Raw genomic sequence first — 14,274 nt, forward strand, 5'->3', positions numbered from 1 at the left:
TGTCTTCCAGTGTATCTCTCTACTGATTTTTATCACAAGTTCCATTTGTGTAGAGAAGGGCAAAATTAAAAAAAAAAAAAATTCAGAGCTGAGCAATTTTAAGCCACCAATGGTTCAAAGAATATCATAATTGATGGCAAAAGACAGGGCTCCTCAAAGGACATTTCTTACTATAGTTGAAAACAGTTATAGGGTTCACTTCTAGATGTTTTGTAACATTTAAATACTAAAACATTAAAGTAAAATGTTAGCAGAGGATGTGATCTTTGGAACATTGGAGCACTGGAACTTGTAACACTCTCTTTGCGCTGGAACCTCTGCAGATAAATCCTAACATTCTCTTCCGTGTTCTGAAGAAAAGATACATAACCAGTTTGAGTTGGGTTTTCCATTACTTGCAACACAGATGCTAACCAATATTACAAACCACAAACACAGAAACTGGCTTAAGCAATGAAGGGGATTTATTGGCTTATTTAACGGGAAAGTCAGACAGAAGTTCAGGCTTCAGGGTTTGTTTGACTCAAGGGCTTGCTGATGTTGTTAAAGACATGTTTCTTCCTGTTGACCCTGTCCTTTATGGAGTCAGTTCCACCATGAGGCTGGCTTCTTATCTGGTGTGTTACATTATATATCACACCACTCAGAAGGAAAGAAAGAACTTTCCCAGAAGCTTCCAGAAAAAAGAAAAAAATATCTTCTCTAATCCCACTATCATAAATGGAACACATGCAAGCCTGAACCATGGTCAGGCATTTGCAATTATCCTGATTAGCTATATCTAGAAGTAGAGTTAGTGTCCCATAAAACCCATGTTCTGCATGATACATATGGTCAAGAACAAAAATCAGGATATTTAAACAAGAGAAGGGAAATATGTACAGATACACAATATGCTACCTTCTTTTAGGTTTATAGGTAACATTCCTTCCTGAATTAGGATTCTGTAATATATAGCAAAGATATAGCTAAGAAGAAAATAAACAGACCAGATGACATCACCTACTATAATGTTCCACTGTTGTTAAAAAATATTTTTCATTATGTCCTTTTTCCTGTCTATGAACTCATGTTTCAAATTACATTTCTGTTGATGGGAGAAGTTTCTTTGGCAGCTGCAGATAACTGCTCTGTAAATTATCACTTTGAGGGCAGTCTAACTCCCAGTCTGCATCTCAAGAAATCCCTTTTCCTTTATTCTAGAAGAAGGTATTACTATCTTGAGGTATAAGGTGAATTCTCTTTAGTTTGAAAATACAATCCTTTATCATAATGAAAAAAATAAAGGCCTACTGGCTCGAATCTGTTGCAGCCTTTGCCTATATGTGAATTTAAAGTTCATTTTATTTTATGGCAGAAACACACCTAATTATATTAGAGGGAGATCTAGATTGGTTTATGAACATCTAATAAATAAGTTAATTTTACTTCCTATATATGCTTTGTAGCTGTCCTATCAGAATAAAGGAGGAAATATCGCAGTGAATTCTGTAAGTCCTTTGGTTATTTCAATCACTCAAAAGGGATATTATGTTCCCCGAAGTGTGTGGGACATTAAAGTATGCATCATCTATGCCCTTCAGGAGGCTATCTAGTTGGGGAGATGAATCTTGTGCTTTCATAGTTAAGGAACAGACCAGAGCAGCATGGAATTATCACATGCAGCGCTATGGAGAGTAAGAGTCTCCATAAATGGGGTCTCTGCACTCTTTTCTACAGGAAAAGAGTGTGAAGATGATGATGAGGGAATGAAGATGTGGTTACTCTGAGAGGCTGAGGAAGACCCCCTAAAAAAAGGAGGGCTTGAGTTGAACCTTACAAAATATTTAGATTGGACATTCTGGGCATGGAGGGGCTGCTGAGAGACAAAAGATGAAAAGAAGCAGTTGAGTTTGAAAGACTGGTAAGAGGTTCTCCTTCTAAAGGAGGATCTATACTGGGAAACAGTTGGGGGGTGAAACTAGCTACAAAGCAGGTCCAGAGCATGAAAAATTTTGAACCCTGTGACAGTGGAGGCTAACTGGAACATCCGCTGAGAGGGATATGATAAGGAGCTAAAATCCCCCTGGTTGAAGGGAGAATGACCAAGGGCAGGCTGACCAGTTTCGAACCAATGTAGGAAGACAGCGGTAAGGTCATGAGCAGCAGCACAAGAAGTGGGCATCTTCGTTCTTCAAAGAAAAGTTAAAATGAAACAGAAGAGCTCAGACTTGATAAAGGTTCCCAATCTTGTAAAGAGGGTTCAGTTTGAGGTCATAGTGGAGTGCCAACTGAAATCATCTTGTAAACAGCTGGGGGGACACACTCAAGCCAAATTTGGATATAATGCAATTAGAAGTGGACTTCTGGATCTGCAAAATTACTGTCAGTTAACTGCACAGTTCTGTTATTTCATTAATCTCTTAAAAACATGATTGAATTTTTTGAACTCTACTTATAGGACTGCTTTCCTTCCAGAAGCTTTTTTAACAGAGATTCAACGAGAATGTGTAGTAAAATGATGCTAACTATGGCCTTAGTAATCTAAAGGAAGCATTGCAATTGTCAAAGAACCTAATGTCCAACCAAGGAGAACAGAGCTTATTGGTTTTGGTGTATTGGTGTATTTATTACTGTGTGCAGGTAGCATGACCTGTTGCTTATGTAAAAAACGAAAAACAAAAAAAAAAAACAAAGAAAAACAAACAAACAAAAAACACCCAGTCCCAACACACATATGTGCCTACATGTCACCAAATTCTAAATCTAGGTGGTCTCAAACTTTAGTGCCTGTTAATCTAGAGTTTTGTGTTTAAAATGCTCTGGTGGAGCCCTGTAAACTGCATTATTAACAAGTCTTCCAGGCAATTCTGTTGCAGACAAATATTCTTTGGAAAAGTGCTACCTTAACTCCCAGGTGTTAGTTAAGCTCTCTCAATCATTGTGCTTTGCTGATTTTAGGTTTTCAAGAAATATATATTGTATTAAATCAATGTATTCTCAGCCCTGACAGCAATAAGACACATATGATAATTTCTTGGATACCTAAATATACCATCTTTCAGAGAAAAGCATTCGAGTTATCCCACATAACAGAATAGCAACTTGCTATATACATGAACTTTACTTCTACATGAAGTTGCTATATACATGAACTTCATTTCTAATTTCTGGACAAGTCTTTAATGACAACCAAGAAAATTATCTTTATCTCTCTCCATTTTTCCATTTACCACACTATCACACTATATCTATATCTATGCATACTCTCTCTACAAGGGGGAGTGGGTGTTTAAAGATGAAAAAAAAAACCTCCTTACCCAATAAAATCCAATGTAAATATGAATGGTACTGTATCCTTTTTTTTTAATTTACTATAAATGGGATCTCTAGATCATAAGCCACTATCTATATGATTCTGGGACTTAAATACTGAGCTAAGTTCTAAAGATAGTTTATAAATCCTTCCTGATCTTTTCATCTTTGCTGGTCCTTTAGTACTATTGTGTCATATTTATTAATTTATTAATTGGCTTCATTAATTCTAAGATGAAAACCTGGCAATTTAAAATGGTATATGACTTATTATAAGTGACTTTCAAAACATTTTTTTTAACACAGAAATCATCAAAGGGCATCAAAAACAAACACCACTGAGAAATGTATGGAAATTTCATATGAAGGCTTTGCTTTAAAATTTGTTAATATTAATTAATAAAACAGATAATTCACAAATGAGTTTTCAAATTTTGTCCTAGGCTTCAAAGAATATTTTCCTTTAAAGGTATTTATTTAACTCTTTGCTTACTTGCGTTCTTTTTCCTTTTACCCAAAGCATTTTAATCAAAGATAGTTGTCTTTAGATCTCTAAACATATTTTAAAACCTCCAAAACTGATTGTTTAAGTCATTTTTATACAGCATTTTATTGAGACCAGTTTAGTCTGCAGTTGTAAAAGGACAATGTTAGATTGATATTTTAGAAATGTAACTAGTACCCAGGTACTCTGTCCCACCACGAGATAGTAACTTTCTGAATACTGAACAATGTATATACACACTAAGGGACAGAAATTCATCTAAATTGTGAGTCCAATCAACGTTCCAACACCCATGCCTATTTATGAGCTTAGTATCTTCTCAGGCATCTCTAAGTAGCTACTTTAAATTTTTGGTTGAATCAGTAACCCATCAAGCAGATATTAAAGTACATTTATGAAAATACATAGATGCTTGGATAGAGATATATTCCAGACATGAAAATTCTTAAGGTTGCTAAAGAAAATATAATACTTTGAGATTTTTAGTTATTTCCTTGTCTTTTTTCTCCAAACATTAGACGAAGTTGCATTGTTTACAAAAATTTATTCATACAAATTTTACACACTTTATATAACAGTTATCAAAGTCCTAGTTATAGATATCATGTGTGTAATAATACTTGGTTAAGATGTTTTTATAATCAGTTGCACACAAAATAAGAGCTTCAAGACTAACATGTACCTAAATTATCACTATATCATAAATCTGCTCCAGGTTAGTAAGGCTCTTGGCATTTCTAAAAAGTATACAAAAGATTAAACTGGGTGATCACTGTAAATGCTTGCAACTAGCCACGGGAACACTAAATTAGATTTCATAAATAAAGGGTTAACTAGAGTCCTATTTCACCACTAACAGCTGACACAAATACAGAAAACTCTGCCCATTATCCAAGAAACAAATAATTAAGACTAAAATGCAAGCCGATGTGTTGCAGCATTGTAGGGCCACTAAATAGCCATCTGTGATTCGTGGCGATTTAAAAGGCGAAGAAAGGCACTAAAGCTGCAAACTGCGTCCCACGTCACATTGCCTGAGGAGACTGCAGAATTAAAGAAAGATTGATCCCACACACAGGACTCAGGCATAGATCGAATACCTCTGTGCTTTCTCTGTTTGCAATGTGATCTCCTGGCAGCATCCATCCCGCCTGGGAATGCAAATCCAATTCTGTTTTCTTTGATTTATGACTTCATACTGATCAAATCCGTAAAGGAAAAAGAAAGGTCGTTTAAACTTTACAAGCTAATGTTTAATCTTTTCTTGTTCTTTTTTTTTTTTCTCCAAAAGAATTTATGCCTGAAATTTGGGAGTTTGGCTGGTTTGCCTATTGTTGCTTGATCTGGTTGCTGGGTGAAGGTTCTTTTGTTTATAAAGATTACTTGTATTTCAAGGAATTGATAGGAAACAGACAGACATGCTTTCTGTAACCAAGAAAGGATACAAGGGGAGATTCTCAGGATCTTTTGGAGCTTGCTTACCTTACTCTTGACCACAAATATAAGATAGTACTCATACATATCAAGAAGAGGTGTAAATGATTTATCAGTTAGTAAAACTGAGCAACATGTGAACACTACACATTCTAATATGACAAAGGTTGGTTTTATGAAATAAATTTTACTAAGCAATAAGCCATAATGTAGAAAAATACATTTTACCTACAAACTCAATAAACAAGAAACAAAAGGTTCATATTTAGTGCATAATTACTTAGTGGTAACTACACAGGGGTTCCTAAAATTTACAATAAGTTCTTGCATCAAACAACAACAAAAGAAGACACGTTAACAAGTTTAAGAGAAGTGAATGAAAAATGGTAAACAATACTTAAACAGTGCAAAAGGGTGGAAAGGAGGGATCTTCAGAAAAACCACAAAAGAAAAGGGTGGCTTCTACAGAGCAGGGTTCAAAGGGGAGGATCCTGGCCATCACAAGATGAGAAGCATGGACAGCACTGGAGAAAAACACATTGTACTTTGCTTCCATTTCCAAGACCCAGCGCCCAAAGTCAGTCAGGCTGGGGACCTAAGGTGGGGACTTGGCTTACACCCAGGATCCCAGACCTGGGGCAGTCCCAAACTAGCCCCTCTCCAGGGTTCTCCTACTGCCTATACTCTGCCTCTTCCCATATACCTGTATTCCTTTCACTTTGTTCCAACTGCCCTAATCTTGGGATGTTCGGTTTCCGAGAAGTACAGACAAGGGAACTTCCCATCCAAGTCTCCCTTCTCTGTACATTCTCCCAACTCTTCCCCCAGGGAGTGGTGTGAATTCCGGGGAGAAGCACAATTTAGATCGAGCTGTTGCTATATCAGGAGAATTTCCTTCTGGGCTGAGAATCTGAAGAGAGACAAATACACATAAAAGTAGAATCAAATAAAGCAGAAGTATTAGAATTGTCACCCAATGAGGGGGACAGTGCCTACTTGAGTTGGGCTGGGATTGAAGGAGCCTGCCCCAGAGACTCACTGGAAAAGAATGTCCTACAACAATTCTCCCAAACCATTACCTTGAAATCTCCCTGGAGCAGGGAATCATTGTTTATGTACAGTAGCAAATGGTCAGTATTAATATCTTCAGGCCTGTTGTGGATAAAAATACTATCCTTTTAATTCTTGTTTACAAAAATAGGAGTAATATTCAAAACAATGATTGTCTATTTTTCTATTTATTTTATATAAAAACATAAACAGCTCAGGGAAATTTTCAATCCTTGTGCACACTTTATATGAACTGCTCTCTATTATACTTATATATATTCTTAAATATATATATTTATAATATATATCAATAATTGACCCACAAAGTATACCTGTGCATTCTCTAGTGCTTTGTAAAAAGAAAAACAATATTATTATCAAAATATTCATTTAATGGCTTTACTTCATACATAAATACACGTTTGGATAGAACACATGAGCGATGACTGTTCAGTTAGTTGGGAAAATGACTTTTCATTGTGTCAGGGTTGTATACACAGGGTAGCTGGTAACTAACTCGCTACAAATACGCTATTCGGCGTCCTTTGTTTTTAACCCTTTGTTTATACCTTTTCCCTAGGACCGCCGCCAAGTATTTCTTGACAGCCATTTGTTTCCGGTAGCGGCTGTAGCTGTCCGTGAAGATTCCGTCTGAATGGCGCTTGGAGAGCGGCTCCGAGTCGTCCTCCGCGCCGTCGCCTAGGTTCCCACTACAAGGAAAGGGGTCAGGAAGAGGGTTGTGGGGCGGAAGACACAGATTCAACAGCTGCAGGGGCCAAGCGGACCCCACCCTACATGGAAGCCTGCAGAGAGGGCAGAGGCCCTCAGTGCTCACCGCGCTGCCTTCCTCTGCCAGTGAGAGCTGGAGGAAGAGCGGCGACGAAAACCCCTCACTCCTCCCTCCCCATTGAGGATTTCCTGGCACTAAATCCTTACGGAAGGGGCCAGGGAAGAGGTCTAGGCCAAGGGCGAGCGATTTAAGCCTTATCTGTCTCCCACTCGTGCGTTTGCGCTGAATCGTCCTAACTGTTCCTCTCATCCCCCACTTGCACAGAAAAATAACCAAAGAACCCTAAATGCTGCAGCTATGGAGTTTACATCGATCCCGCAATTCCTCGCCAGACGCGAAGCGCTCTCCTTCTGCACGCTAAGTTGAAAAACGTGATAATAATACAAGTCGACAGGCTGTAAGCAATATTTTTCATCATATGAATTATTCATTGCGGAAAATGTTATCTATATTCCCATGGGCTTTATTAAAATGTTGCCTTCTACTGAGAGATGCTCCACGCAAGCTGTGCTCTGGGTTCGTCTGGCACAAGCAGAAAGTGTTTCCCTAATGTCCAAATTTGAGGATTTATTGGTTTCAATTTAAATTTACAGTAATGTTTTTTAAAAAAATAAAGTCAAGCTTAGAGGAAATTATAGCAAACCATCCCGCGAAGCTTGTAGGTTTTGAATGACAGAGGGGTTTGTTTGGTTTCTTTTTCTTATTCAAAATAGATCACACGCCCAGTTTTCGTTCCCTCTCTCTTCCTCTCCCGGATTCCAAGCTTTTGCCAAACTTCGGATGCGCCCCGAAGTCTTCACCCGCGGCCGGGAGCTGGCCCCGTAGACCCCGGGGCGCAAACGCACCCTCGGCCCCACGTGCACGCACGGACGTAAAAGCCGCGCCGCACGCCCCGCATGCTCAGCACTAACACCCACCCCGGCGCGCGCACGGCATCACGCGCGGGTTAACTCTTTCGTGAACTCTTACCCCATGCCCTTGGCTACGAGCGTCTGCAGGTATTTCCTGGCGGACAGCTGGTCCAGCAATTTGTGGTAGGCCTTGTTAAGGATCCCGTGGGCGACATCTCTAATGAGGAGGCAAAGGGCGCCCAGGGTCACTGTCTGTCCCAAAGGGGCCTCCCCAGGCCCTCCGGTTGCCATGCTCGCCCCTCGGCTCCAGTAGGCTGACAGGAAACCCCCTGAGGCCCAGAACTCGCGAATAACTCTCTTGGGATGTTTCCGTGAGTGAATGCCAGGAACGGAACTTCCTCCTGCAACTCCAGGGTGGCAGGTGTGGAGTCTGGGCGTCCCACCCAGCCGGGACAGGCACTCACTGCCACTCCTTGACCACGGACCTTTCGGTCACCGCGCGGCCCTCCGTACAGACCGGTCCGCTACTAACTTGCTGCGGTGGGAACCAGCCAGGGAGGAAAGAGCCTTGATGGCCCGTATGAAAAAAGAGCCTTCTGGATGGGCTACCGCCTTGCCTCTCCCACCACCTCACTCCCGGGGCCGCTTGGAGACCCAGCATTTAGTACCTCGTCTCCACCGGGTAGTAGAGCGCATAGGCGTCGCGCAGCGCGGAGGCGGGGCTCCCTACGCGAGGCGGATCAGAGTCATAGAAGTCCTGCAGCGGGTTTCCGTCTTCGTCGTAGGCTTCGTCCTCCGGCCTGCAGGAGTAGCCGGGGGTAGAAGGAATGGTCAGTGCAAGTACCTCCCTGGCTCTGCGAGGACCCAAAGAAATGGGCTCCTACTGATTTTCCTTCTTCCTAAAGGCATCCCAATGAAGAACTGCCTCTTCTTCCGGGACAGGGGTGGGAGGTAGAGGTAAGGAGAAGGAAACTACACCCAAATGAAATTCCCACCCTGCGAGGCGGCCGGCTCTCCCACCCCTCCTCTCGCGGGTGACCGGTCGCCCAGCAGGGCCGCAGTTTCAGCCGGCACTAGGAAGCCGAAGTGTCTCGGCCGACCACGCACACCTGGCTGCGGAAAATAACCTTTCCTCCCGGCCTGGCGCCTGAGCCTACCCGCACAAACAGCAACGGGCGGGGACGAGAAAGACCGTTGGGCGATGGCCAACCCCAAGACCCAATGGGGGAAGCCAGGAGCGAAACAGAGAAGGTGGATGGTTCGGGTGTGCAGCAGCCAACTCTGGCAGCCACCCCCACCCAGCCTCTGAGCCCAGGGGAGCCCTTCCCAGCAGATGTAGGTCACGGAGAACCTCCAGCTTCTATTTTGGGCCAGAGAGAATCTGGCAGGAACATGAATAATAGATGCCCCTAAACTTAGTCGGTTCGGCGGTGGCTCATTCTGTGACTTGTCCGCGCCCTCCGTTGTTTCTTGTCCGGGGAAAGGGCCAGACACACGGGACTTTAAAAATAGACGAGGGTGAAATAGGGCTTTTAAATCCAGTACAGAAATAATTCCCGCTAATCCGTTAGCGATGGCGTGACGATGAGACCCCGGGAACCAGGAAAAGGGTCAACAGGGGGCAGAGCCAGCAGGAGTACAACAGCCTCGCAGTTGCCCTTGCCTACCACCTCTATACTAGATGCAGGACGGGAGAGATGCATTAAAACAAAAACTCCTTGCTTTGGGCCCCTGGAGAGACTCGCAAAGCGGCCGGGGCAAGTCGCGCCCTCTAGGAAGGGTTAGAGAGCTCTTCTTTCCTCCATCCCTGGAAAGGTTAAGGCAAGGCAGGCAATCCCTTCACCCACCCCGCACACAGCCTTTCCCAGGCGACGCGCCTCTGCCCTGTCCCGGCTTCCTGGAGTCCGTGGGTCTGTCTGGCTTCTTCCACCCCTGCCCTGTACCCAATTGCTGGCGTCCTAATACTGAAGCCAGAACGCATCTCTTGGACCAAATCAATGCTGAGCGGCCCCGAAGGCGTGTTCTTGGGCATCGCTCGGAGAAGCAGCTTTGCAGGCGAAACTCGCGCTCCTTGCTGTCAGGAGCCGGATACACCGCGGCGCGCGGACTCAGCGCTGCAAAGTGGCTTCCGATTTCCCGCTGACCTGCCGGGGACTCTGGGCTGAGGCGGGGAACCCTACCGATTCGAAACCAGGATTAAGAAAAAAGCCACCTAGGGCGGCCGCGGCCGTCCTTGTCCTGCTTGCCTGCTTGCTTTCTTTTCTTCCTTCCTTGCATCCGTTGCAGCCGTTTCTCCCCCTCCCTCTCAGACTCATTCTTGTTTTTCTCTTCTCTCAAATCGCTTTCCTCAATCATACTCAGCCAACACTCCCCCTCCCCAAGACAGCCTGAGACTCAAAATGCAGTTGCAAAACGTATCACTTAAGAGAAAGCTCTTAGAGGGGAAAGAATTCTGACTGAGGTGAGGGAAACCCCTCCGCGATAGTCCGGAACGAGATGTAACAAAGCAAAGTGCCTGGGAGCAGAACGCTCAACTCAGCAACCTGGCTCTGGGAGCGGAAGTTCTAACTCCGGGCGAGAATGGGGAAAAGATGTCAACCTCCCGGCCCTGCCCTGCCCTGCCCTGCCCCCCTCCCGCGGGCGGGGCTGGAGGAGGGTAGGTTTCTCCAGCCCTCTGAAGCGCGCTCGCTCCACCCGGGCCCCTAGACTGCAGTGGGCTGAGAGAGGGGCACCGAGCCGAAGTGGAGCCTGCCCGGCCCTAGAGCTGAGCCGGAGCCAGGGACTTGCAGCCCGACCCAGGCTGGCTGCGGCACTCAGGGGCGCATGGGGTCGTAGCTGAGACTGAGGAAATGCAAGAGGGCGACCATGAGAAGGTGTCGGAGGAAAGGAAGCCCCAGCTTCAATTCAACCCAGGCGGCCAGCACCTACCTGACCCCAGGAAACCGGAGTCCAGCGGCGGGAGGTGAGCAGTAGACGCTGCTGTGCATTATTATCCCATAGACCAGCAGGGCTAGTCTTGCTCCGCTACACATGGTCATTCTGTGCAGGACAGGAAAGAGGACACACAGCTGTCAGAACGCCCCTGACTTTCCACCCTCCACCCCAAAGAAACTCTAGGAGCTGGGGGAGGGAGGGAGAAAAACCGTGGCTCCCGGTGTTGAATACGGCTTAGTGACAGACTACGCGCACCCTGCCATTTCCTTCTCACTATGCGTAGTTAGAAAAAATATGTATCTATATACCAGCACCCAATAACTCTCCAGACCTGGTGAGAAGGAAAGCTAACTCGTACCCTCATGCCAGCGAAAGAATTAGCAGTTAAGTGAGCAGTTTGGTGTGGGAAGATTTTCCCCCCTTACCATTCAACTCTTACCGCCGCTAGGAGAGGGTTTGCTGCCAAGTAGGACGGCGGGCAAAGGGCTCCTCCAAGTTTCTGCGCTGGAGTCACAACCCAAGAGACATCACCATCTGGCGTTAGTATCTGAGGAGAAGCCGCAGGAACGAGCAGGAGGAGCTGGAGGACTTGTTTGCTGAGGACAGGATTCTGTTCAAAAGTTTGTAGACGCACAGAACTAGGAGGGAGCGTGACACTGAGAAAAGGGGGCGAGGAGACAGATGAAGAAGAAGGAAGAAAGAGGAGGCAACGAGCTAAAGTGGGGGTGGAGGACAAAGTGGCCTAGGTCCACCGGGAGAAAGAAGTAAGTGATTAAAGAAAAAAAGGAATAGTTGAAGAAAAGGAAGGAAAGAGAGAGGACCAAGGTGCAGCTGAAATCTGTGGGAGCTGCCAGGTCAGGCAGCTGCGAGTCGGCAGCGGCTTCTCTTCTCTGAGTTTCCTCTCGTTGTGTCTGAGCTGCGGCTTCTGCTGCTGCTGCCGGTGGTTACAGAGGTGACGGCCCTCTGCTCCTATTTATATGTTCAGTTAGCAGAAATCTATCAGAACATGGTTTTAGAAGAGACTTCTTTGCCAATATCTATCTGCCTGTGGCCTTTAAGTACAGAATATTTTGTTGCACTGTTGCGCTCCGATTTTTATTCATGAAATGACTTCCTTTTTTTTTTTTCAGTCACGTAATGATCGGGTATCAGAAAAAGACGTCAGCATCCTAGTCCCTCAAGGAACATATTAACTATTCTGTGCTGTCCTGTTGGATGATAAGATCTGGAGTCATCCACTTCTCATAAACACCTTTCACTCATACAGTCCAATTTTTAAGAAGTCCAATTATTTTGATGGTTTACAGTTTTACCCATTTCTCAAAGTCGGTAAAGAATTCATAGAATTTTGAGCATCATAAAGGTCATGCTTTTAACTATGTCCTTACTATTTCTCTTTACTTTTCATCAAGCCCCAGCAATCAGAGCTCTAATCTCTGGAATTAAGCACCATCAAGCTCTCCTATTAATAAATTTAATTTAGATTTCCTAATTTCTTGCGTATGTTCTTTCAGATAGACAATTAAATGTGGAAGTCGTTTTGTCTTTAAAGGGAAGTCTTGGAAGATTTTCGGTAAATTGCTAATGAGTCTGGCTGTCGTTGACAGTCTGGCTATGAGTAGATTGATTACAGTTAAAGCTGCGTCCAGAGTGTGGCCTGTGGAGCTGTCCAGACTCTGAGTGCTGATGACACGAACATTGAAAATTGCCCCTGATTCAATTTTTCACCAGAGCTTCTAAATCTGAGGATTTGGCAGTGGGGCCATTAATGTGGCATTTCATTACCCAAGTCACCCCACTGTCAGATTGAGTGTTCACAAATGCCTTTAAAGCTGAGAATGGTCCAACCTGTCTAGATTTTAATAAAGAGCCTTCTGTGTCTCCCGCTAGTCTTGGATTTTGGGTACTCTAGATGGCCTTTTTGGACACCCTCACACTTTCTATGTCTCATACTGATCTGAGGAATTGAAACTGAAATTGTGCCTTCCAGAAAAATTGAAGCTTTAAGAATTTTGGAGTAAGAATTATGCTTTTCTCCTTTATTTACAACTTGAGTTTTGTTTAGGGAAATACAGGCAGAATGGGAAAGCACAAGGATCTCCAATACAAGTTCACTTGCTGAGGGTTTCTAACAAATCCCTCAGTTGGAAATGATATTTTTTTTTAACTGAAAATGACGTGGTAAGTGGAAAGCAATAAGGGAAGACCACATCCACCAGAGGCTTCCAAGTCCCTGGGTAATTTAAGATTTGTAAATTTCTACTCCAAAAAAAGAACTCAGATTTATTTTTTTCAAAAAGGAAATAGAGCCTCAATAACCATTAGTGTGCACATGTTAATTATTTGGATTGGATCTTAAAAATTAGAGGAAATGGCAATTTAGTGAGTTTCCTGTTACTATGATTTAGATCTAATATCTAAATAAGCTATATTAGTTCTGCATCCTTTTTCTAAGACAAAATTATAATGCTCATTTCAATGCCTTTCCCGCTCTCTTATTTGATATTTATTACTTCCTCCAAGAAGACAGTTTTGCTTATTCCTGACCATGAATCACAAGAAACTGCACACTTCCTCTTACTTTATTCTTGGGGATGCTCCAGATTGCTTGCCAGCAATAAAGCTTCGAACCACATCTACATGGAATGTACCTCTTTGTCTTTACTGCATATATTCTCTGAGTTATGTTGGAGTGTTAACATGCATGTGTTCCGTGTTCAGCTCTGCCTCTAGAGTAAGCTCCCACACAGAGAGCCCGCGGTGAACACGACCGGATAATCAAGCAGAGGCAGTCATCCTTACTAGACGGCCCAAAGCTATTACTGACTCTGGCTTTCCTGCCTTCCGCCTTGCTTCACGTCAAAGGTGAACCCGATTAAAATCCTTACTCTTTCCTCCCACGCGAATTCTGAAATGAGTTGAATCTGTAGAAATACTTGAAATTTTCCAAGACTCCGTGTACAAATTCCCTACTCAACTTAAGTAAAGGGAGCCACCATGTGGGGAGTTTGTTGACTTCATGGCCTATTACAGGGGGAAAACCACAAACAATTAACTTCGCGGGGAACATTGTGGAACTACTGGCTCACAAGCTCGCAAGACTCTGAACTGAGCCTCTGGCTTACAAAAAAAGCTCTGCTACTTCCCACCTTCGTGGCGAAAGCACTCTCGGCGCAGAACTCGGGGCCCTGCACTGTAAAATTACCAGCCTCGAGGTGTGAACCCAATCAATTAAGTTAAAAACTAAATGGATAGTTTAATTTGAGGTTCTTGGTCACTAAACTCCAGAAAAATCTAACTTTCGAGACTCATTCATGTTCAGCACAATCTAAACACCCGTCGCGCCCGGACAGTCAGCTGCTTCGGGGAACCGAACCCCAGACAGGATCGTCCCGCAGATCTTTGGTGGCATTAAC

General features: G+C 43.8%; 1 protein-coding gene across 14 annotated transcripts in view; it reads right to left on the reverse strand.

Moving 5' to 3' along the window:
• The window catches only part of ADCYAP1 (adenylate cyclase activating polypeptide 1), a 661,277-nt gene extending 649,309 nt beyond the window's left edge, over nucleotides 1–11,968 (reverse strand). For 11 of the 14 annotated variants that reach the window (XR_004953679.1, XR_004953680.1, XR_004953677.1 and 8 more), the window contains exons 1-4: nucleotides 9,772–10,476; nucleotides 8,593–8,724; nucleotides 8,043–8,141; nucleotides 6,853–6,993 (exon numbers count right to left, since the gene is read on the reverse strand). Coding sequence is in view for 3 of the 14 variants with exons in the window: in XM_016164561.2 (XP_016020047.2) it covers nucleotides 6,853–6,993; nucleotides 8,043–8,141; nucleotides 8,593–8,724; nucleotides 9,772–9,956 (557 nt within the window). In the remaining 11 variants the exon portion in view is untranslated. Of the gene's footprint in view, nucleotides 1–5,069; nucleotides 6,994–8,042; nucleotides 8,142–8,592; nucleotides 8,725–9,771; nucleotides 10,477–10,852; nucleotides 10,964–11,283 lie in introns of those variants that run through there. The other 3 variants (XR_004953682.1, XR_004953683.1, XM_016164563.2) reach the window with 3 other exon arrangements.
• Between the last annotated feature and the right edge of the window lie 2,306 nt (nucleotides 11,969–14,274).

The sequence above is a fragment of the Rousettus aegyptiacus genome, unplaced genomic scaffold (genome assembly GCF_014176215.1).
Source record: "Rousettus aegyptiacus isolate mRouAeg1 unplaced genomic scaffold, mRouAeg1.p scaffold_m13_p_12, whole genome shotgun sequence".
NCBI lineage: Eukaryota > Metazoa > Chordata > Mammalia > Chiroptera > Pteropodidae > Rousettus > Rousettus aegyptiacus.